Source organism: Calidris pugnax, unplaced genomic scaffold, assembly GCF_001431845.1.
Source record: "Calidris pugnax isolate Ruff unplaced genomic scaffold, ASM143184v1 scaffold8, whole genome shotgun sequence".
In the NCBI taxonomy this organism is placed as follows: domain Eukaryota; kingdom Metazoa; phylum Chordata; class Aves; order Charadriiformes; family Scolopacidae; genus Calidris; species Calidris pugnax.
In genome coordinates, this window is record NW_015090830.1 from 22,587,139 (window position 1) to 22,602,869 (window position 15,731).

General features: G+C 42.7%; 2 protein-coding genes across 7 annotated transcripts in view; both read left to right on the top strand.

The window, feature by feature from the left end:
• The window catches only part of E2F3 (E2F transcription factor 3), a 41,960-nt gene extending 36,265 nt beyond the window's left edge, over positions 1-5,695 (top strand). Inside the window, exons 5-7 of one of the 2 annotated variants that reach the window (XM_014940733.1) lie at positions 417-531; positions 3,449-3,587; positions 4,286-5,695. In XM_014940733.1, coding sequence (XP_014796219.1) covers positions 417-531; positions 3,449-3,587; positions 4,286-4,551 — 520 coding nt within the window. In that variant the 3' untranslated portion in view covers positions 4,552-5,695. The remainder of the gene's footprint in view (positions 1-416; positions 532-3,448; positions 3,588-4,285) is intronic. The other variant, XM_014940734.1, reaches the window with a different exon arrangement.
• A 7,205-nt stretch (positions 5,696-12,900) lies between these two features.
• Positions 12,901-15,731, top strand: part of CDKAL1 (CDK5 regulatory subunit associated protein 1-like 1) — a 428,699-nt gene continuing 425,868 nt past the window's right edge. The window contains exons 1-2 of one of the 5 annotated variants that reach the window (XM_014941103.1): positions 12,901-12,977; positions 15,023-15,060. The gene's annotated coding sequence lies outside the window, so the exon portion shown is untranslated. Of the gene's footprint in view, positions 12,978-15,022; positions 15,061-15,334; positions 15,373-15,731 lie in introns of those variants that run through there. The other 4 variants (XM_014941102.1, XM_014941105.1, XM_014941106.1 and 1 more) reach the window with 4 other exon arrangements.

A 15,731-nucleotide genomic window follows, 5' to 3' on the forward strand; every position in this document is an offset into this window, starting at 1 on the left:
TGCGTATGTGCTTTTACAACATGTACCTCTAAATTCCTTTACATTTTTTGCTGTGATTTCCAGTTCTCTGTGTTTTCATAGCAAGTGTGTAAAGAATTTTGCTTCATCCAGTCTGTGTGTAATTGCGGGTTGTTGAGCTTTAGCTTATGTTGCTTTACGTGTGTAAAGGAGAAGAGAGAGAAGGACTTGGCATAGGGAAATCCCTTTTGTCACTCGGTGGTGGCCCCAGCTGTTAGATAAAAAGGGAGATTCTCAGGCAGTTTCACTGCAACCACAACCCATGTAGAGAATAGAAAACTTGGGCTGAAGAACACTGGAGCCATGAGAAAATGGAAAAATAATTGAAAGAATTCTACCTCTTCCAAAAGCCTGAATATATTATAAGCTGTGTTGGAAAATTCCTTAACAGTGATTACATTAGCTTATGTCACGTATCAAGATATCCGAAAAATTAGTGGCCTTAAAGACCAAACTGTTATAGTTGTGAAAGCTCCTCCAGAAACAAGACTTGAAGTGCCTGACCCGGTGGAGGTAAGGAGAACTGGCTTTTCCTGCCAACTTGTTGTATTTCTATAGATGGAGCAAATGTGTTGTGAGTCTTACTGCAGTAACTGATGCCCAAGTTGGATTATACTGGCATAAAGTCCTACATTCATCTGTTTTACAAAGTTTGGAGGTTTGGTTTTTTTTTAAAGGGGGAATCTTTAAAAATCATTTTACACAAAGCAATCGTTACTTGTTTCTTTTCTCTCAATTCCAGCTTTCCTTCAGAGTAATCCACACTATTTACAGATTATTCTCTTTTGTCCTACTTTACGTAAAGAAGAGCTCTTCCTTTGTAACCATGTAAAATCTCTTAAGAGATTGAGCTCTTTTTATTTTTTTTAGCTTTATGTAGTTTTAGTTATAAAGTTCATGGGTAGCTCAATGCCTTAAGCATCTTGATGACTCACGTCACTGATATCCTAATTTATTGGGACATGTTTTCATGTAGGATTTTCTTTTCACAGTTATTGTAGAAACTTGTGTTTTACTCATAAAATCTATTCTTGCCCTTCCTCCTTCCGTCATCATCTTTGTTTCATTGACACTGATTTCCTGTGTAAAACTTGGTGCGTTCTGCTAGTGCACTTCTTGTTTACTATCAAAAAGTCCATAGGGGATGGGGCTTTTCTTTTCCTATTTTATAGTAAGTACTTTTATTTCTGAAGCTGTCTGTGCTCATCTGCATCCCTCTGCTGTTGCCCCTTGCTGCTCAAGCCGCAGTCTCTCTGAGTGCCAGCTTTTGTATACGAGATGTCTGGCTCTTGTTCTTTCATCCTCGTTTTGTTTCTTTTCCACATCCCAGGTAAGATGTCTAGGGTAACTTAGCTGCTTCTCCCTTCCCTTACCTGATGTCACAGTTGCAGGGACAAATGCTACAGGTGGCTTTTCTTTGAAGATCTCCTCAGGAAGTAGCTTTACTTTTTTGCCATTCCTCTTATGGTTTATGAACCACATGGTTCAGCTGCTCCTGGGATTTTATTTCTCTGTGGCAAAAGTGAGCTGCATTACAATCCTCAGTTGTTACGACAGACCCAAGTATGTTGGGCAAACGTAAATAATTTGCACCAGCTGCTGCTTTAGAGATTCAACAATTTACCCAATTTCTTCTCTCAAGGAGCAATTACTCATAGGGCCAGACCTCAGGAACCTCCCTGCTGTGTTCATACCTCTACGTTATTCCCTCATCCCTGCTCTTGGGCTGGTTCCACTGAGCCCAGGGCCACCTGCTCCTGGGCGGGCAGGAACAGACTCCAGATGCTCTGTCATTCCTTTTACTAAGATTACTCTTCACTTCCTTAGCCCTGTTACAGTTTGCATCCCTGCTTTTCCCCCCCCCCCTACTTTTGTCCTTAATTCCCCCTTTGAACCTAGGTGCAGGTTTTGGAAGAATAAATCACTTTTGCTGCAGTGAGGAAGGGATATCTTTTGTCAGTACCCATAAATATATGCTGTTATCACTGCTTGCTTTCCTGTTTGTTTCCCCTGGGCATTATGCTTTGATTTTTTTTTTTTTTTTTTTTAGAAATCAGGCGGGTAGAGAGAGATGCACACCATCATTAAAGCTAGTGCCTAGACCTCCCTTATCCTCTATGCCCAACTTACACATGTAACGTTCAGCTGCAGGCAGTAGAAGTCCTATTTCCCTCATTTGCAGTTACATTTCAGTGTCCTTTTTTGCATACCTCAGTCACTCAGCAGTACCTTCTCCAACTCCTGCTCTTCCCATCTCCTTTTTTTCTAATTATCTTTAGCATTGCCCTAAGTACTCCTTAACTGCTTTCTCTGCCCTGGGGTATCCCTGTTCAGTTTTTGTTCTCTGTACTCGTAAATGCTGACTATTATGCTACATAACTGTCCGAACGCAAATAATACGAGGAACCTTTTGTCAAAGGGCACAATAAAATGTATTTGGAACAAGTCTGCAAAGAGGGATATAATGCCTGTGCGCATACTTTTAAAAACTATTAATGCAATACAGCTGGAGTGGGTTTATTCTTAACTGGAGGCACTTATGATTTTCCATCATAAAACTTGGGGCAACTTTGCAGATTTTCCATCTGTCTATCTATGTCATTTTGTTGTACTGCGTCAATATGTGAAGGTTAAGAACAGGTAAATTCTGGAGACAACTTCAGATCTTCTGTTATTCAGAAGCACCATCAAAATTTAGAGTTGCTGCCTTGAGGGGACAGAAGGATGTCAATACGTGAAGGTTAAGAAAAGGTAAATTCTGGAGACAACTTTGAATCTCCTGTTATTCAGAAACACCATCAAAATTAGAGTTGCTGCCTTGAGGGGACAGAAGGACTTACATAAACAAGTTTGGGTGAAGAAAATGGCACAGGGTTGTTCTTGTTGTTCTGAAAAACTTCCCTGATAAACAGGTGACCTTAGATACAGCTATTTGAGTTCAGTGTGAATTGGTGTTGCAGGTTTTGTTGTGTGACTGACAAGGATGTTTTGGCATTCTTTTAAGCAGAAACAGTTACACAAATGAATCCAATAATATTGTTATGAATAAGAATAAAACCCATGACTTGCATCCCCATAGTTCCATTCCATCAGAATGCTCCAGGTTGTCATGGTTGTAAGAAATTGCTAGGAGTTCAATCCTTTGTACCTCTCTGGTTATGATAGAACACAGAGAATGTTGAGCTTCTGAGATTTGTGGACTATAGACGGTGGGAACAGCTTTGATGTTCTCTTCCAGTCTATGAGATGCATCAGCCAAGCCTTTCTCATCTTCAAAAAAAAAAATACACGGGGCAGGGGGGGATGTCAGGTTCTCTTCATTAGTAAAAAATGTATTCAAACACTCACACCCCAGTAAGAATTTACTCCACACTGTCAATATTCTGTTGTGTCTGTTGGTGTAACACCCTACTGATGTTTGTTTTGTTAGCAGAGTGCATTGATACATTTATCTAGTACTCAAGGACCCATTGAAGTTTATCTGTGCCCAGAGGAAAACGATGCCCTCAGTCCAATGAAAACCTATAGTCAGGACCACAACGGGAATATTTCCAAAACCTTTTCCAAAGGTAAAATTATTTCTTTGTGATGCTAATGGCCTTCCTTCATGTTCTCATTCAGGATCTCATTTTGAACTTCAGATATCCAGCTCTTTTTTTTTTTTTTTGTTTTATTTTTCTAAGAAGTGAAAAGCTAAGCCATCCTTTTTCCACCGTGTCCTTCTGCTTTATGTAGCAGGAAATATGTTTTCTTCTGCATCGGTTGTTTAAAATAAGTTTCATATTTGCATATCATATGGAACTATGTAACATAAGTTTATGCAATATTGAAGAAACAAACAATTTTGTTCCTTTTGCATTTTCAACTAGGACAGTAGCAGCAAAGACTTGTCTCAACACAAGAGGCAGAAATCTCTGTGTATTGGTACGTGCAGCTACGCGGTGCCATTGATGGCATCCATTGTCCAGAAAGTTTTCACTTTGACTATGAATTCCAACAAAAAATAGGCATCTCTTGCTACACTTTATTATTTTTTTTCCCCAGTAGTTGTTGGAAAATATTTTTTCAGTAAAAAAGTCATGGTGTTTTCGAGAAGCCATTTGTAACAGATCAAAAACAAGCTAGAAATTATATGGAGACCATTTTTTCTTGGAATGATGGTTTATGAAAAGCCCTTTATGCAGCGATTACTTTGTTTCATCTATGTCTCATATTTCTAATGAGATTAAACGTCTCATCTTTATTTTTGCCCCCCCTCCTCTTACAGAAGTGGCTTCTGCTAACTCAGGACAAGGCGACTGCTCAGTAAATATGGCAACAATCTCTCCACTGGCTTCTCCAGCCAACCTTCTCCAGCAGACAGAGGACCAAATTCCCTCAAACTTTGAAGGACCGTTTGTGAATTTGCTGCCTCCTCTGCTTCAGGAAGATTATTTGCTGAGCCTTGGGGATGAAGAAGGCATCAGTGACCTCTTTGATGCTTACGATTTAGAGAAGCTTCCTTCGTTGGTGGATGAATTTATATACAGCTGATTCTCTTAAACGCTGTCCGTACCTAAAGCGTGGTTTTAATGGAATCAAAAAACCTGCCGTCATTCAGAGTTGTCCCCTACTTACTATAAAATAGCATTATTAAATAAACTAGGCTCTCGAACAGCGCTGATATTTTAATTAAATACTCCCTAAAATAACCATAAACGACAAAGGGAAGGTTCTTCCAGCAAAGGCCTTCTCCTTGACCCTGAGCTCCGGCGCCTTGTGAGTTCGGCAAGTGCAAGCAGGTGACCCTAAATGTTTTGTCTTCACACTCCCCCCCAGTCTCTGCTTACGGTGACCAGTGGGCTTAACGGAGAAGGGCTGGAGGAACTGGTTTAGTCCTAAGTAACAATTTTATAATAGTATTTCAGGCCGTGCCTTCTGCAGAGAACGCATGTCTTTTGGGTGTCGCAACACGGATCCTACCCGCAGTGACCGTAAATATGAAGTAATGCAAGAGAGTGAAATGGGATTCTTCAGCTACTTTGTAGGAATGTTTAAATTGCTGTCATAACGCTCATTTTGAGCTGTGTATATGTCTCATTATGAGGTCAAATACTTATGTCCTTAAAAGCTTTTAATAGAAAAAAAAAAATACACTGTAAATGTAGTGTATATTGCAAATATTGAAAAGTATGAAGTTCTGCCACTTCTCATAGTAATCGCAGATTTTTAAAAATGCTTGTGTGCGCGCGTGTGTGTGTGAAAGTAGGTTTTGTTGGTTGTTTTTTTAAACTAGAACGAAGATGCACAGTTCAATTTCACTGCCCCCGATGTGCATTAGAACTGGTACATAAATTTTTGTGGTACTAAGTGGGGCTTTGTGTTAAGTGCCTACTAGAGATGCACTGTGGGTTTTTCCCTCTATGGAAAACACTTCTGCCAAGCTTTGTTTGTTGGATATATCATATTTATCTCAGTGGGTTAGCTTCCTCTGCTTACAGCTTTTTATAATTCTCTTCGCCAGCAAAATGGAACTAATTTTTTTTTTCCAAAGTACATAACTGTAAGTACCACATCAAATGAATTGCATTTATTTTTTGAAGATCTTTGGTAGTATAGTATAGTACCAATATTTATTTTTTGAACGTGAGAGGAATTCTAAGAAGTCTTAAATAATTTTTCTTTTTTTTTTTTTTTTTTTTTTTTTTTTTTTTTTTTTTCTTGAGTGTAAAATATGTTGCCATGTTCTGGGCTAAATTAATGTTGATTAGATGATGCCCATATAATCCTTTTGTTTGCATTACTGTTGTACTTATCTGACATACTCAGAAAATTAGTACTATTTGTACTGTAGTAGAATATTACGTACGCAGGTTTTCTGGTACCGTTGAGTTGCTGCTATGAAAGCTCACACACGAACAGGCCAGAAGTCACAGTACTAACAAGAACACTGTATGACTGTGTGAGCTTTGGAATATAACATGTATAAAGGGCAACACGTAAAGAACTGTTAAACAGTGTTAAGTGTGTGTTTATATGTACAAATGTGTGCATAGATCATTCAGCAGTTGTATTTAAGTTGATGTATGTTCTCAACTCACACTTTAGTTATCTAGCAGTTTTGTACAATAGAATTAATTTGTAAACACTGCCAGAATATTTTCTAGCTGGTTTGTAATTTTTTTAAGAGTTTTTTTAGATGTGGATCTGTAAATAAAATTGTAGTATTTAAAGTTTTCGTCTTGTGGAAGAGGAAAGTAAAAGTTGTGTGAGCATGAAGATTTGCAAGACAAAGGGGCACTTTTGCGGGGGAAGAAAAAATGAAGACTAACAAATACCATCTTTTTTTGTACAAATTAAAACACTTGTCCCAATGTGCGTGGGCAAAATACTAATCTAACTTAGCTTTGCATTGTATGCTAGTTTATAAAAAAAAAAAAAACCTCTGTAAAATACTGTAAAAAAACCAAAAACAACAAAAAAAGCTTTTATGGTGAGTTTTGTAAATAGATTTATTAAAGGATGACCTGTTCTCTAGCTGTGATCTTACCACTTCAAATGGATGTAATTTGAATAAATTTTGTATGGTAATGAATCAATAAAAAGGATTTTTTAAAGAGTTTAGATCTGTGTACAGCTTTTGAAATGATTCTTACTCTTGGTGCCTATCACGCTGTTTCTTGGAACGTAGCTGTTACTATTTTCATTATTAGTGCTCACACTCATTTGACACCAGATAAGTTTCAATTCCAATTTTTTATTATGCTAACGATAAGTTTAGTGGGGTTTTTTTTAAGCCACAGTGAAACAAGAATAAAACAGACACACGTAAAGAGACATAGTAGGAGAACCAGAGGTTAGGATAACACAGGTTTATTTTTATTTATTCCCCCCATATGAATTATGAACAGACTCCTTGCAAATTCGGTTATTCTAGGATTAAAGGACATGACTGCAATTATTGAGGATCTGTTTAACCTTTCTGCTGATAGCTGTCCAGCAGTCTCTTGAGCTCTCCAGAGCTTTGAAAAGAAGTTCTGTTTACCTGAGACACCTCCAACTGTCTCTTGAACCAGCTATGTATGCGTTTACAAACTTGTACTCCCTTTCTGGCCTTGGAGCTGCACTTGTCTAGATACATGGCAATCAATTACTAAAACAAACAAACAAAACCCTCAGGATAATAAAATCACAATAATATGGTTGTTTGCTTAAATGCTATAGTTCTGAGCAAGTCATAGGTGTCTTGTCATCTTTCCTGCACACAAGAAGGCAACTATTTTATCTTTATGCACCTGTCTATTCACTAACTTCTGCACACAGCAGTACTGAGGGGAAGATTACAGAAAAGATCCTCCGTTCTTCTACATTCCAAATAAATAATAAAGGAGGGCTAGAGGACTGCGTTCTCTGCTCTCCTTTTGAAGAAGAGATGACAATAAATGTCCTCTTTCTGTCCTATCTGTCATAGTGCCCTGGCCTGTCCTCAGTTTCTCTCTCCTACGGCTGCCATAAGCACTTTTTATTCGCCCCTACAATCTGCTACTGATTGCCAGTTTCCATGTCATTTTCTCTCCTCTTCCTTCTGCTTTCTGTATCTACTTTGTAAACTTTGGATGTGCTGCCTTGCAGGAGGAAAAAAACTCAGCCAGTTAAAACACTTAATTCTGCTCCCCTGAGCTAGCATGGTGTACCTCAGCATTATTCAGCGTACAAATATTAGTTTCAGGGAGGTTTTATTGGGGCCTGCATTCCTTGGCTGCCAGCAGATGGAAAAGGATTCTAAGAAATCTGTCAAAACTGGCCTGAGTGATAGGCAACTACCCGCTCCTTTACACACAGGAGAGGAGTTTTTAAAAAGGGGGAGAAAAAGAGGTTCCTGTCCTTGAATCTATGGTGAGAACTCCTCCACCTACAAAGGACAGACACCATCGCTTTCTATTCTTTTTGATTTACACCTGAAAGAGCAAATTACACCACTGTCTTGATGCAGATATGGACATTTTTGTTGTAGAAAGTATGAAAGACAGGGTACTTTTTGTAGGACAAGACATTGCTACATGTTTAGAAGCACCAAATTTAGCAGTATATGCCTATTTTTTCTGTATGTAACAGTTACGCACAATACCTTTGGTGCTCCAATGCCAACAGTTCTCAAGATCAAGTGAACCAAAAGCCTGTACAGCAAAATCAATGGAGTGATATTAACAAGAGCATAAACAAGTAGAATTCATCTCCCCATTTTGCTTTTCTTGCTGAAGGAAGATCTGCCTGCACATTACCCTACAGCTAAGCAAAGATCAGCAGAATGCGTTGCCTTTATTAAATTTCATCCACTTTTTCCTTTCTAAAACTTGAAAGGGAGAAAGTGTCATATCTAACAGAAAAAAAGGGTGGCTATCAATTCTGAGTGGCGCTGAATGTTGCTGACAAATGAGCAGCCACATTCTGTAGGAATGGAAGGAGAAATCTAATTTCTTGTTCCTAACTTTAGGACTCACCCATTTTTTTTTCCTGCATGCCTTCCCACTTACTTTTCCACCCAGAACTGCGTGTTAGTTATCAGAGAATAAGGCTATCATATAAAAACTGGGCTCCCGCATCCCTGGCTGTTCCTCTTCCCTAAGAACACCAGCTGAGATGCTCTGGAACAACTAAGGATGTATCTTCTACTAACCAGGAGCTAAAATTGAGGTTTGTATTTTATTTTCCTAGTAGTTTTTTGTTTTTTCCAACCACCTACTCCTACAAAATCTGTAGTGACAATGTGGTAACCCAGCTCAAGGCTAGTGTCTTCGAGTCTACCACTCCTGAAGAGTAGGAAGTACAGTATGCAGACAACTTGGGAAGGACGTATTCTAAAGCTCTTATTTGGATATTCAAGGAACTGGAGCATCTATGCTACCAGTCTATAAAAGGCCAGTAGTGTGAGTTGTACTGCCAGCCACTGTATCTTAAAATGCAGTTTACCCAGATGGGTATAGATAAACTCTCTTCCTGTGGTCAAGAGGTGATAGGGAATCATCTGCTTCCCTTGCTGCCTGCTGCACTACCAGCAGTCTGTGTGCAGCTTGGTTTGCTATTATGAATATATTACAAAGCAATTTAGATTTGTGAGCTTCAAAAGCACTTAAAGGGTGCCTTCCACGGTGTGGCTACACCCTAGAACTGAATAGGAGTGTGCTGGCACAAGGGGTGCTTGATACTATGAACTCTTGGCAGTGGGACAAAGTAAGGACTCTGCTGGATCATGCTGAAACTGATCAGCACGGCCTATTTATGTCACTAGGTACGGGACTCCGGGGTTATTCCTGCCTGGGACCTGCTCTTGGAGCTCACTGCCTTCCCTTAACAAGTAGTGGTTTATCAATCACGGCCATCTGGAGATTTCTGGGCAGGCTACTTGCGCTTTGCTTTTTTAGTCAAACATAAAACAGCACTGATGTCTGCCCAGTTTTGTTTAACCAGAGCAGTAACACTTGGCTAGTCAAGATAACCGTGGGGTAAGTGCAGTGCTCTCAGGACAGGGATATTCAGTTCAAGGAGTGCATGGGAAATACTTAGAAATCTGTATATGGGAAACTGAAAAGAAAAAGGAAGAGAACAGTTAACCTTATCAGGAAGCAGTTAAAATACTGATTGGTAACACACTAAGGACTACTTACACCATACTATGAAGGACGGTATCTAAAATAGATTAATGTGTCTACTGAGTTTAAGATGTTTTCCCCCTCTTTCTTTTGGGCTAAAATAATGAATTACATATCACACTGTCTCACTGAGAGTATCTCTGAAAAGCAATTGTGTGCTTAAACAAAGACCAATCGCAAAGGCAAATGTATCTTAAGCTGTAACAACGACTCTATCAGGAGGCCAGGGTGATATTAATAGTGCTCAGTCCTGTCCACAATGATTTGTTCTTAAACACTGATCTAAATGAAGTGCTTGTTTCTTTCTGCCCCAATTTTCCTCTTCAAATCTCTCCTGTTACTTTGTTCTCATTGTTATCTTTTTCTTTTTTTCTTTTTTTTTTTTTTTTTTTTTTTTTCTTTTTACACTGAAAAAAAAAAAAAAAAAAAAAAAAAAAAAAAAAAAAAAGTTCTAGGAAAAATATTAAACCCCACTCCCCCTTTCCTGAACCCGGTGGAATAAATTCCTGTGTTGGATGATCCATGTGCACGGGCAGGATCAGGGCCAGCGTTTGCAAAGCACCACGAGATGCTTGGATGAGAGGGACTACAGAAGCACAAAGTATTACTTTTTCATGATTACTGCAATTGCTATCCTTGGGGCTGTCCAAATGTTGTTGTTCCAAGTGAAAATTTTTTTTTTTTTTTTTTTTTTTTTTTTTTTTTTTTTTTTTTTTGCCTGTGAACGTAGTCAGATTAGTCTGACATAAAATAGGCACCAGTTTTTTAAGAAAAAGAAGAGGGAGAAGAAGTGGTATTCATAGGTAGAAGTTGCCAGGTTTTATCTGCTAGCTGACCAATAGGCCTATTATGGAATACACTCAGGGCTTTCATCCACTATCCTTCCAGTTTGAGGGAGACTATAATCTGTTACCTGAAGAATAAAATAATGATTCCAAAGGCTCCTTCTAAAGAAAGCAACGTAATGTTCAAAATTCAGTTACAAGACATGGCGATTTTTATATTCCAAAGTATGCCACCCAATATAAAATAAGTATGTTAAAGATGGAGTAAACTTTTTAGGTTACCTGTGTATATTAAAAGCAAAGCAATAATATTATGCTCGCCATCTATAGCATTTGATGAGTAACGAAGGTATACACTTAACAATCCGTCTGCTTAGAGCCCTAGCTTTAGCCATCCAAGTTTAAACACCCAGACTAACGTCTTCCAAAATATTTATCAGAAAAGTTGCTATGACCGCTAAACTGGGGGAAAAGCATCTCCAGAAACTTTAGCCACCTAATGTTAAATATTTTGACCTGTGCCTTCAAGACTAAACAGAAAAGTTGCTACTTTTCTGCTACTTTTGTAGTTGCTGTTACAAAAGCATTGTATTTTGAGAGAATTAGCGACTGAAAATAAAAAAGTGTTGTTGCTGCAACCGGAATAAATAGAATCATAGAATCGTCTAGGTTGGAAGAGACCCTTGGGATCATTGAGTCCAACCATCTACCCTACTCTACAAAGTCCTCCCCTACACCATATCCCCCAACACCACATCTAAACGACTCTTAAACTCATCCAAGGATGGTGACTCAACCACCTCCCTGGGCAGCCTATTCCAGTGTCTGACCACTCTTTCTGTGAAAAATTCTTTCCTAATGTTCAGTCTAAACCTACCCTGTTGGAGCTTGAAGCCATTCCCTCTCATTCTGTCATTAATTACCTGTGAGAAGAGACCAGCACCAACCTCTCTACAGTGTCCTTTCAAGTATTTGTAGAGAGTGGTGAGGTCTCCCCTCAGCCTCCTCTTCCTCATACTAAACAGTCCCAACTCCCTCAGCTGCTCCTCATACGATTTGTTTTCCAGCCCCCTCACCAGCTTCGTTGCCCTCCTCTGCCCCCGCTCCAGCACCTCGATATCTCTCTTGGATTGAGGTGCCCAAAACTGGACACAATACTCGAGGTGTGGCCTCACCAGTGCTGAGTACAGGGGCACAATCACCTCCCTACTTCTGCTGGTCACGGTATTTCTAATACAAGCCAGGATGCCATTGGCTTTCTTGCCCCCCTGGGCACACTGCCGGCTCATATTCAGCCGCTTGTCAACTAGAACCCCCAGGTCTCTTTCCTCCAGGCAGCTCCAGCCACACTTCCCCCAGCCTGTAGCGCTGCATGGGGTTATTGTGGCCCAAGTGCAGGACCTGGCACTTGCCCTTGTTGAAACTCATTCCATTGATGTTGGCCCAGTGATCCAATCTATCTAAGTCTCTCTGTAGGGCTTCCCTATCCTCCTGGGAATCAACACCCCTGCTTAACTTGGTGTCACCTGCGAACTTGCTGATGATACATCCTATGTCCTAATCGAGACCATCAGTAAAGATGTTAAACAGAAATGGTCCCAACACTGAGCCCTGAGGCACACCGCTTGTGACCGGCCTCACAACAGCTCATCATTTGGATTCAGATACACCGGAATCCAACTGTTTCCAGCGGGTACGTCCTGCTGGACTTAATGTTCAATTAAGCTTACGGGGAGTCTCCAGGGACTGGGGAAACTGGAGTGGGGAGGACGCGTGGTGTCTCGGTGCCCCCGCCCCGCTTACGGCCGGGGACGGAGGGAAATCCCGTTTCCAGCTTCGCGGCTTCACCCGCAGCCCCCCCCCCGGGACCCCCGGGCAGCTCCAATGCCCTGCGGATCCTCGCTCCCTACACCCCCAGCCTCAACAAAGCGGCTCCGGGACCCTCTGAGGGCGAGGAGCCCCCGCAGCCGGTTATCCCTCTCAAGAGACCACCCCGGGCCACCTCCCGGTCCCGGCTCCGGGTCGCACAGCCGGTAGCGCGGTGTCCTCCCCCTCCTTCCCCCCACAGCCGGCCCCTTACGGCTTACAGGGGATGAAGGCAGGGCCGCTCCATTTTTATATTTTTTCTTCCTGAGCGGTGGAAGCGACGCCGCTCCCCGCTTCTCTCCCCTCGCTGAGGGCCTGGCGCGCGGGGGAGCCGTTAGAAGCTCTAACGGCCGCCCCCCCCCCCCACCCCCGTCTGCCCTTCCCTCCCGTAGGGCAGCCCACCGGCGAAAGGAGCGAGGGGAGCGCCGGACACGGTTATGGAACACCCCCTCTGCCCCCGCAGCGCTCTGGCAGCCGAGCCCGGCAGGCCTGAGGTCCCCGCCGCTCCGCTCCGCCCCCGCTCCGGCGAGGCTGAGCCCGGGCGGACGAGTTTGGGCGCCGCCGGCCGCCGTCGTGGGGCTGGCGCTGCTGCTGCTGCTGCTGCTGCTGCTGCGCGTGGCGGGGCCTTGAGGCGGGGCGAGGGAGCCGGGATGGCGGAGCCCAGCTGAGGCGGGCAGTGGTAAGCGGCCGGGGTTCGCTGGTGAGCCCTTCCTCCTCTTCCCCTGGCTGGTTGCGGGCGGCGACGGCCGGGTCCTCTCCCCGGCCCGTCTCTGCTGCCGTCCCGCCCCCGCCACGCTGCTGCGGGGCCTCCCCTGGGCTCTGCGTGAAAGGCGGGTGGGGGAGATGGCCCCTCCGGCGGGAGCCTCCGGAGGGTTTGGCGGACCGGTGGGATGGGAGCCCGGTGTGTGGGTTGTGTGTGGGGCCGAGCCCGGTGTGTGGGTTGTGTGTGGGCTCCGGGGGTCTGCCTTTCCCCGCGGGTACGGGACAGGAGTGCCCCTGAGGCGAGCCCAGCTGGGCGGTGGGTCACTCTTATTTTATATTAGTTTTCTTCTGCTTTGTGCAAACCTGGGGATAAAAGCCCTGGGCTTTACTGGAGACAGGTGTTGGTAAATAGAGGGCAAAGCAGCGTGATTCCACCCGGATGGAAGCTCTCTCTGTGTTGGTACACACGAGAGGTGTGCACCAACGAGGGGTGGCTGAAACTGACTAGGGCAAGGGAAGATTTGTTTGTGTCTAGGCTAAAGTCACTTTCACTGATTTTTATTTACTAACATTCATTTTTTTAAAGAGAAACATAAACTCTGTAGGTGCGGCTTGGCAGTGCAGGAAAAATACATTGACTTCTGACTTTGATGATTGCATCTTATATCAGTAAATCTGTTAGAATAGCTGCAGGAATCTATATTTATTTGCCTCTGGAGGAGAGATCTCGTGCACGCATATGGAACTAGTGCAGATATCAAATAATCTGTTCTAAAAACGCTTTACAGTGATTGCAATTAAAAAAATAAGTTGTGCCTTCAGCTGAAATTTACCGTTAAGCAAACTCTTGAAGAAAATCGAGAAACTTACGAAACTATTCTCCCTGCCAGTTAGTCTCTTTCTTTTCGTTCAAAATTTTAAACTCATGATTGAAGACAGAAATCTGGAGGAGGAAAAGCCTGAAGGAACTTAAATACATAAGACTTGACAAAAAAGACTTTGGGCTGCATCAAAAGACGCGTTGCCAGCAGGTCCAGAGAGGTGATTCTTCCTCTTTACTCTGCTCTGGTGAGACCTCACCTGGAGTATTGTGTGCAGGTCTGGAGCCCTCAATATAAGAAGGATATGGACCTGATGGAGAGGGTCCAGAGGAGGGCCACAAGGATGATCAGGGGGATGGAGCACCTCTGCTACGAGGACAGGCTGAGGGAGCTGGGGTTGTTCAGCCTGGAGAAGAGGAGGCTCCGGGGAGACCTAATAGCAGCCTTCCAGTACCTGAAGGGAGCCTACAGGAAGGCTGGGGAGAGCCTGTTTAGAAAGGCCTGCAGTGACAGGACGAGGGGCAATGGCTTCAAGCTGGAGGGGAGCAGATTTAGACTGGAGATGAGGAGAGGGTTCTTCACTGTGAGGGTGGTGGAGCACTGGAACAGGTTGCCCAGGGAGGTGGTTGAGGCCCCTTCCCTGGAGATATTCAAGGAGAGGCTCAATGAGGCCCTGGGCAACTTGGTCTAGTTGGGGGTGTCCCTGCTGACTGTGGGGGGGTTGGACTAGATGACCTTTGGAGGTCCCTTCCGGCCTGGGCAATTCTATGATTCTATAAAAGAAGCTCAGGGAAGGACAGGGAATGTGTGGCGACTGTTCCACCTTGTCAGCATGTGTAGCCACTTTTAACGGGGTCAAACCGAGCAAGAAATAGTAAGGGTGACAGAGCCCTGGAACAGGCTGCCCAGGGAGGGTGTGGAGTCCCCTTCTTTGGAGATTTTCAAGACCCACCTGGATGCAGTCCTGAGTAACGTGCTCTGGGCAACCCTGCTCTGGCAGGTGGGGTGGACTAGATGATCTCTATGGTCCCTTCCAATTCTAAAAATTCAGTGAAATTCAGTGAAGAAATAGATTTCTGCAGATGGAGGAGGAATGCTTGTTGGACAATAACATGAACTCATGGCTTTCTGTGTATTAGTTCTGCTTGTTCATGCTATATCTTTTTTTGTTTTGTTTTGTTTTTTTTGTTTTCTCCCCCAGGATTATTATCCAAGGGAACGTAGATAAAGCTTTAAAAGGTATGATTTTTAATTGGCTATATTCTTTCTTCTGTGGGCCACTGAAATAAACTAAGCTTATTTGTTCTGGCAGGTGGGGTGGACTAGATGATCTCTATGGTCCCTTCCAATTCTAAAAATTCAGTGAAATTCAGTGAAGAAATAGATTTCTGCAGATGGAGGAGGAATGCTTGTTGGACAATAACATGAACTCATGGCTTTCTGTGTATTAGTTCTGCTTGTTCATGCTATATCTTTTTTTGTTTTGTTTTGTTTTTTTTGTTTTCTCCCCCAGGATTATTATCCAAGGGAACGTAGATAAAGCTTTAAAAGGTATGATTTTTAATTGGCTATATTCTTTCTTCTGTGGGCCACTGAAATAAACTAAGCTTATTTGTTTTTGCCACCTTCTCCGTTATGTCAGGTATTTTTCTTGAAGAGAGAAAAAAACAACAAATCAAACTCTTTTTTTTTTCCTTCCCTGTATTGAGTTGATAACTTTACACCACTAACTGTGCAAATCGGTAAAGTATTGCAAGGGATGTCACCTCCCCCCGATATTCTTTACTGTTAGACTTTTCACAGCTTTTGATTTTTGTTCATCCTCTGCTGCGTTTGTTTTTTTATTTATTTATTTTCCTTCCAGAGCGGTGGAAGCGACGCCGCTCCCTGTTTCTCTCCCCCCCCCCTTC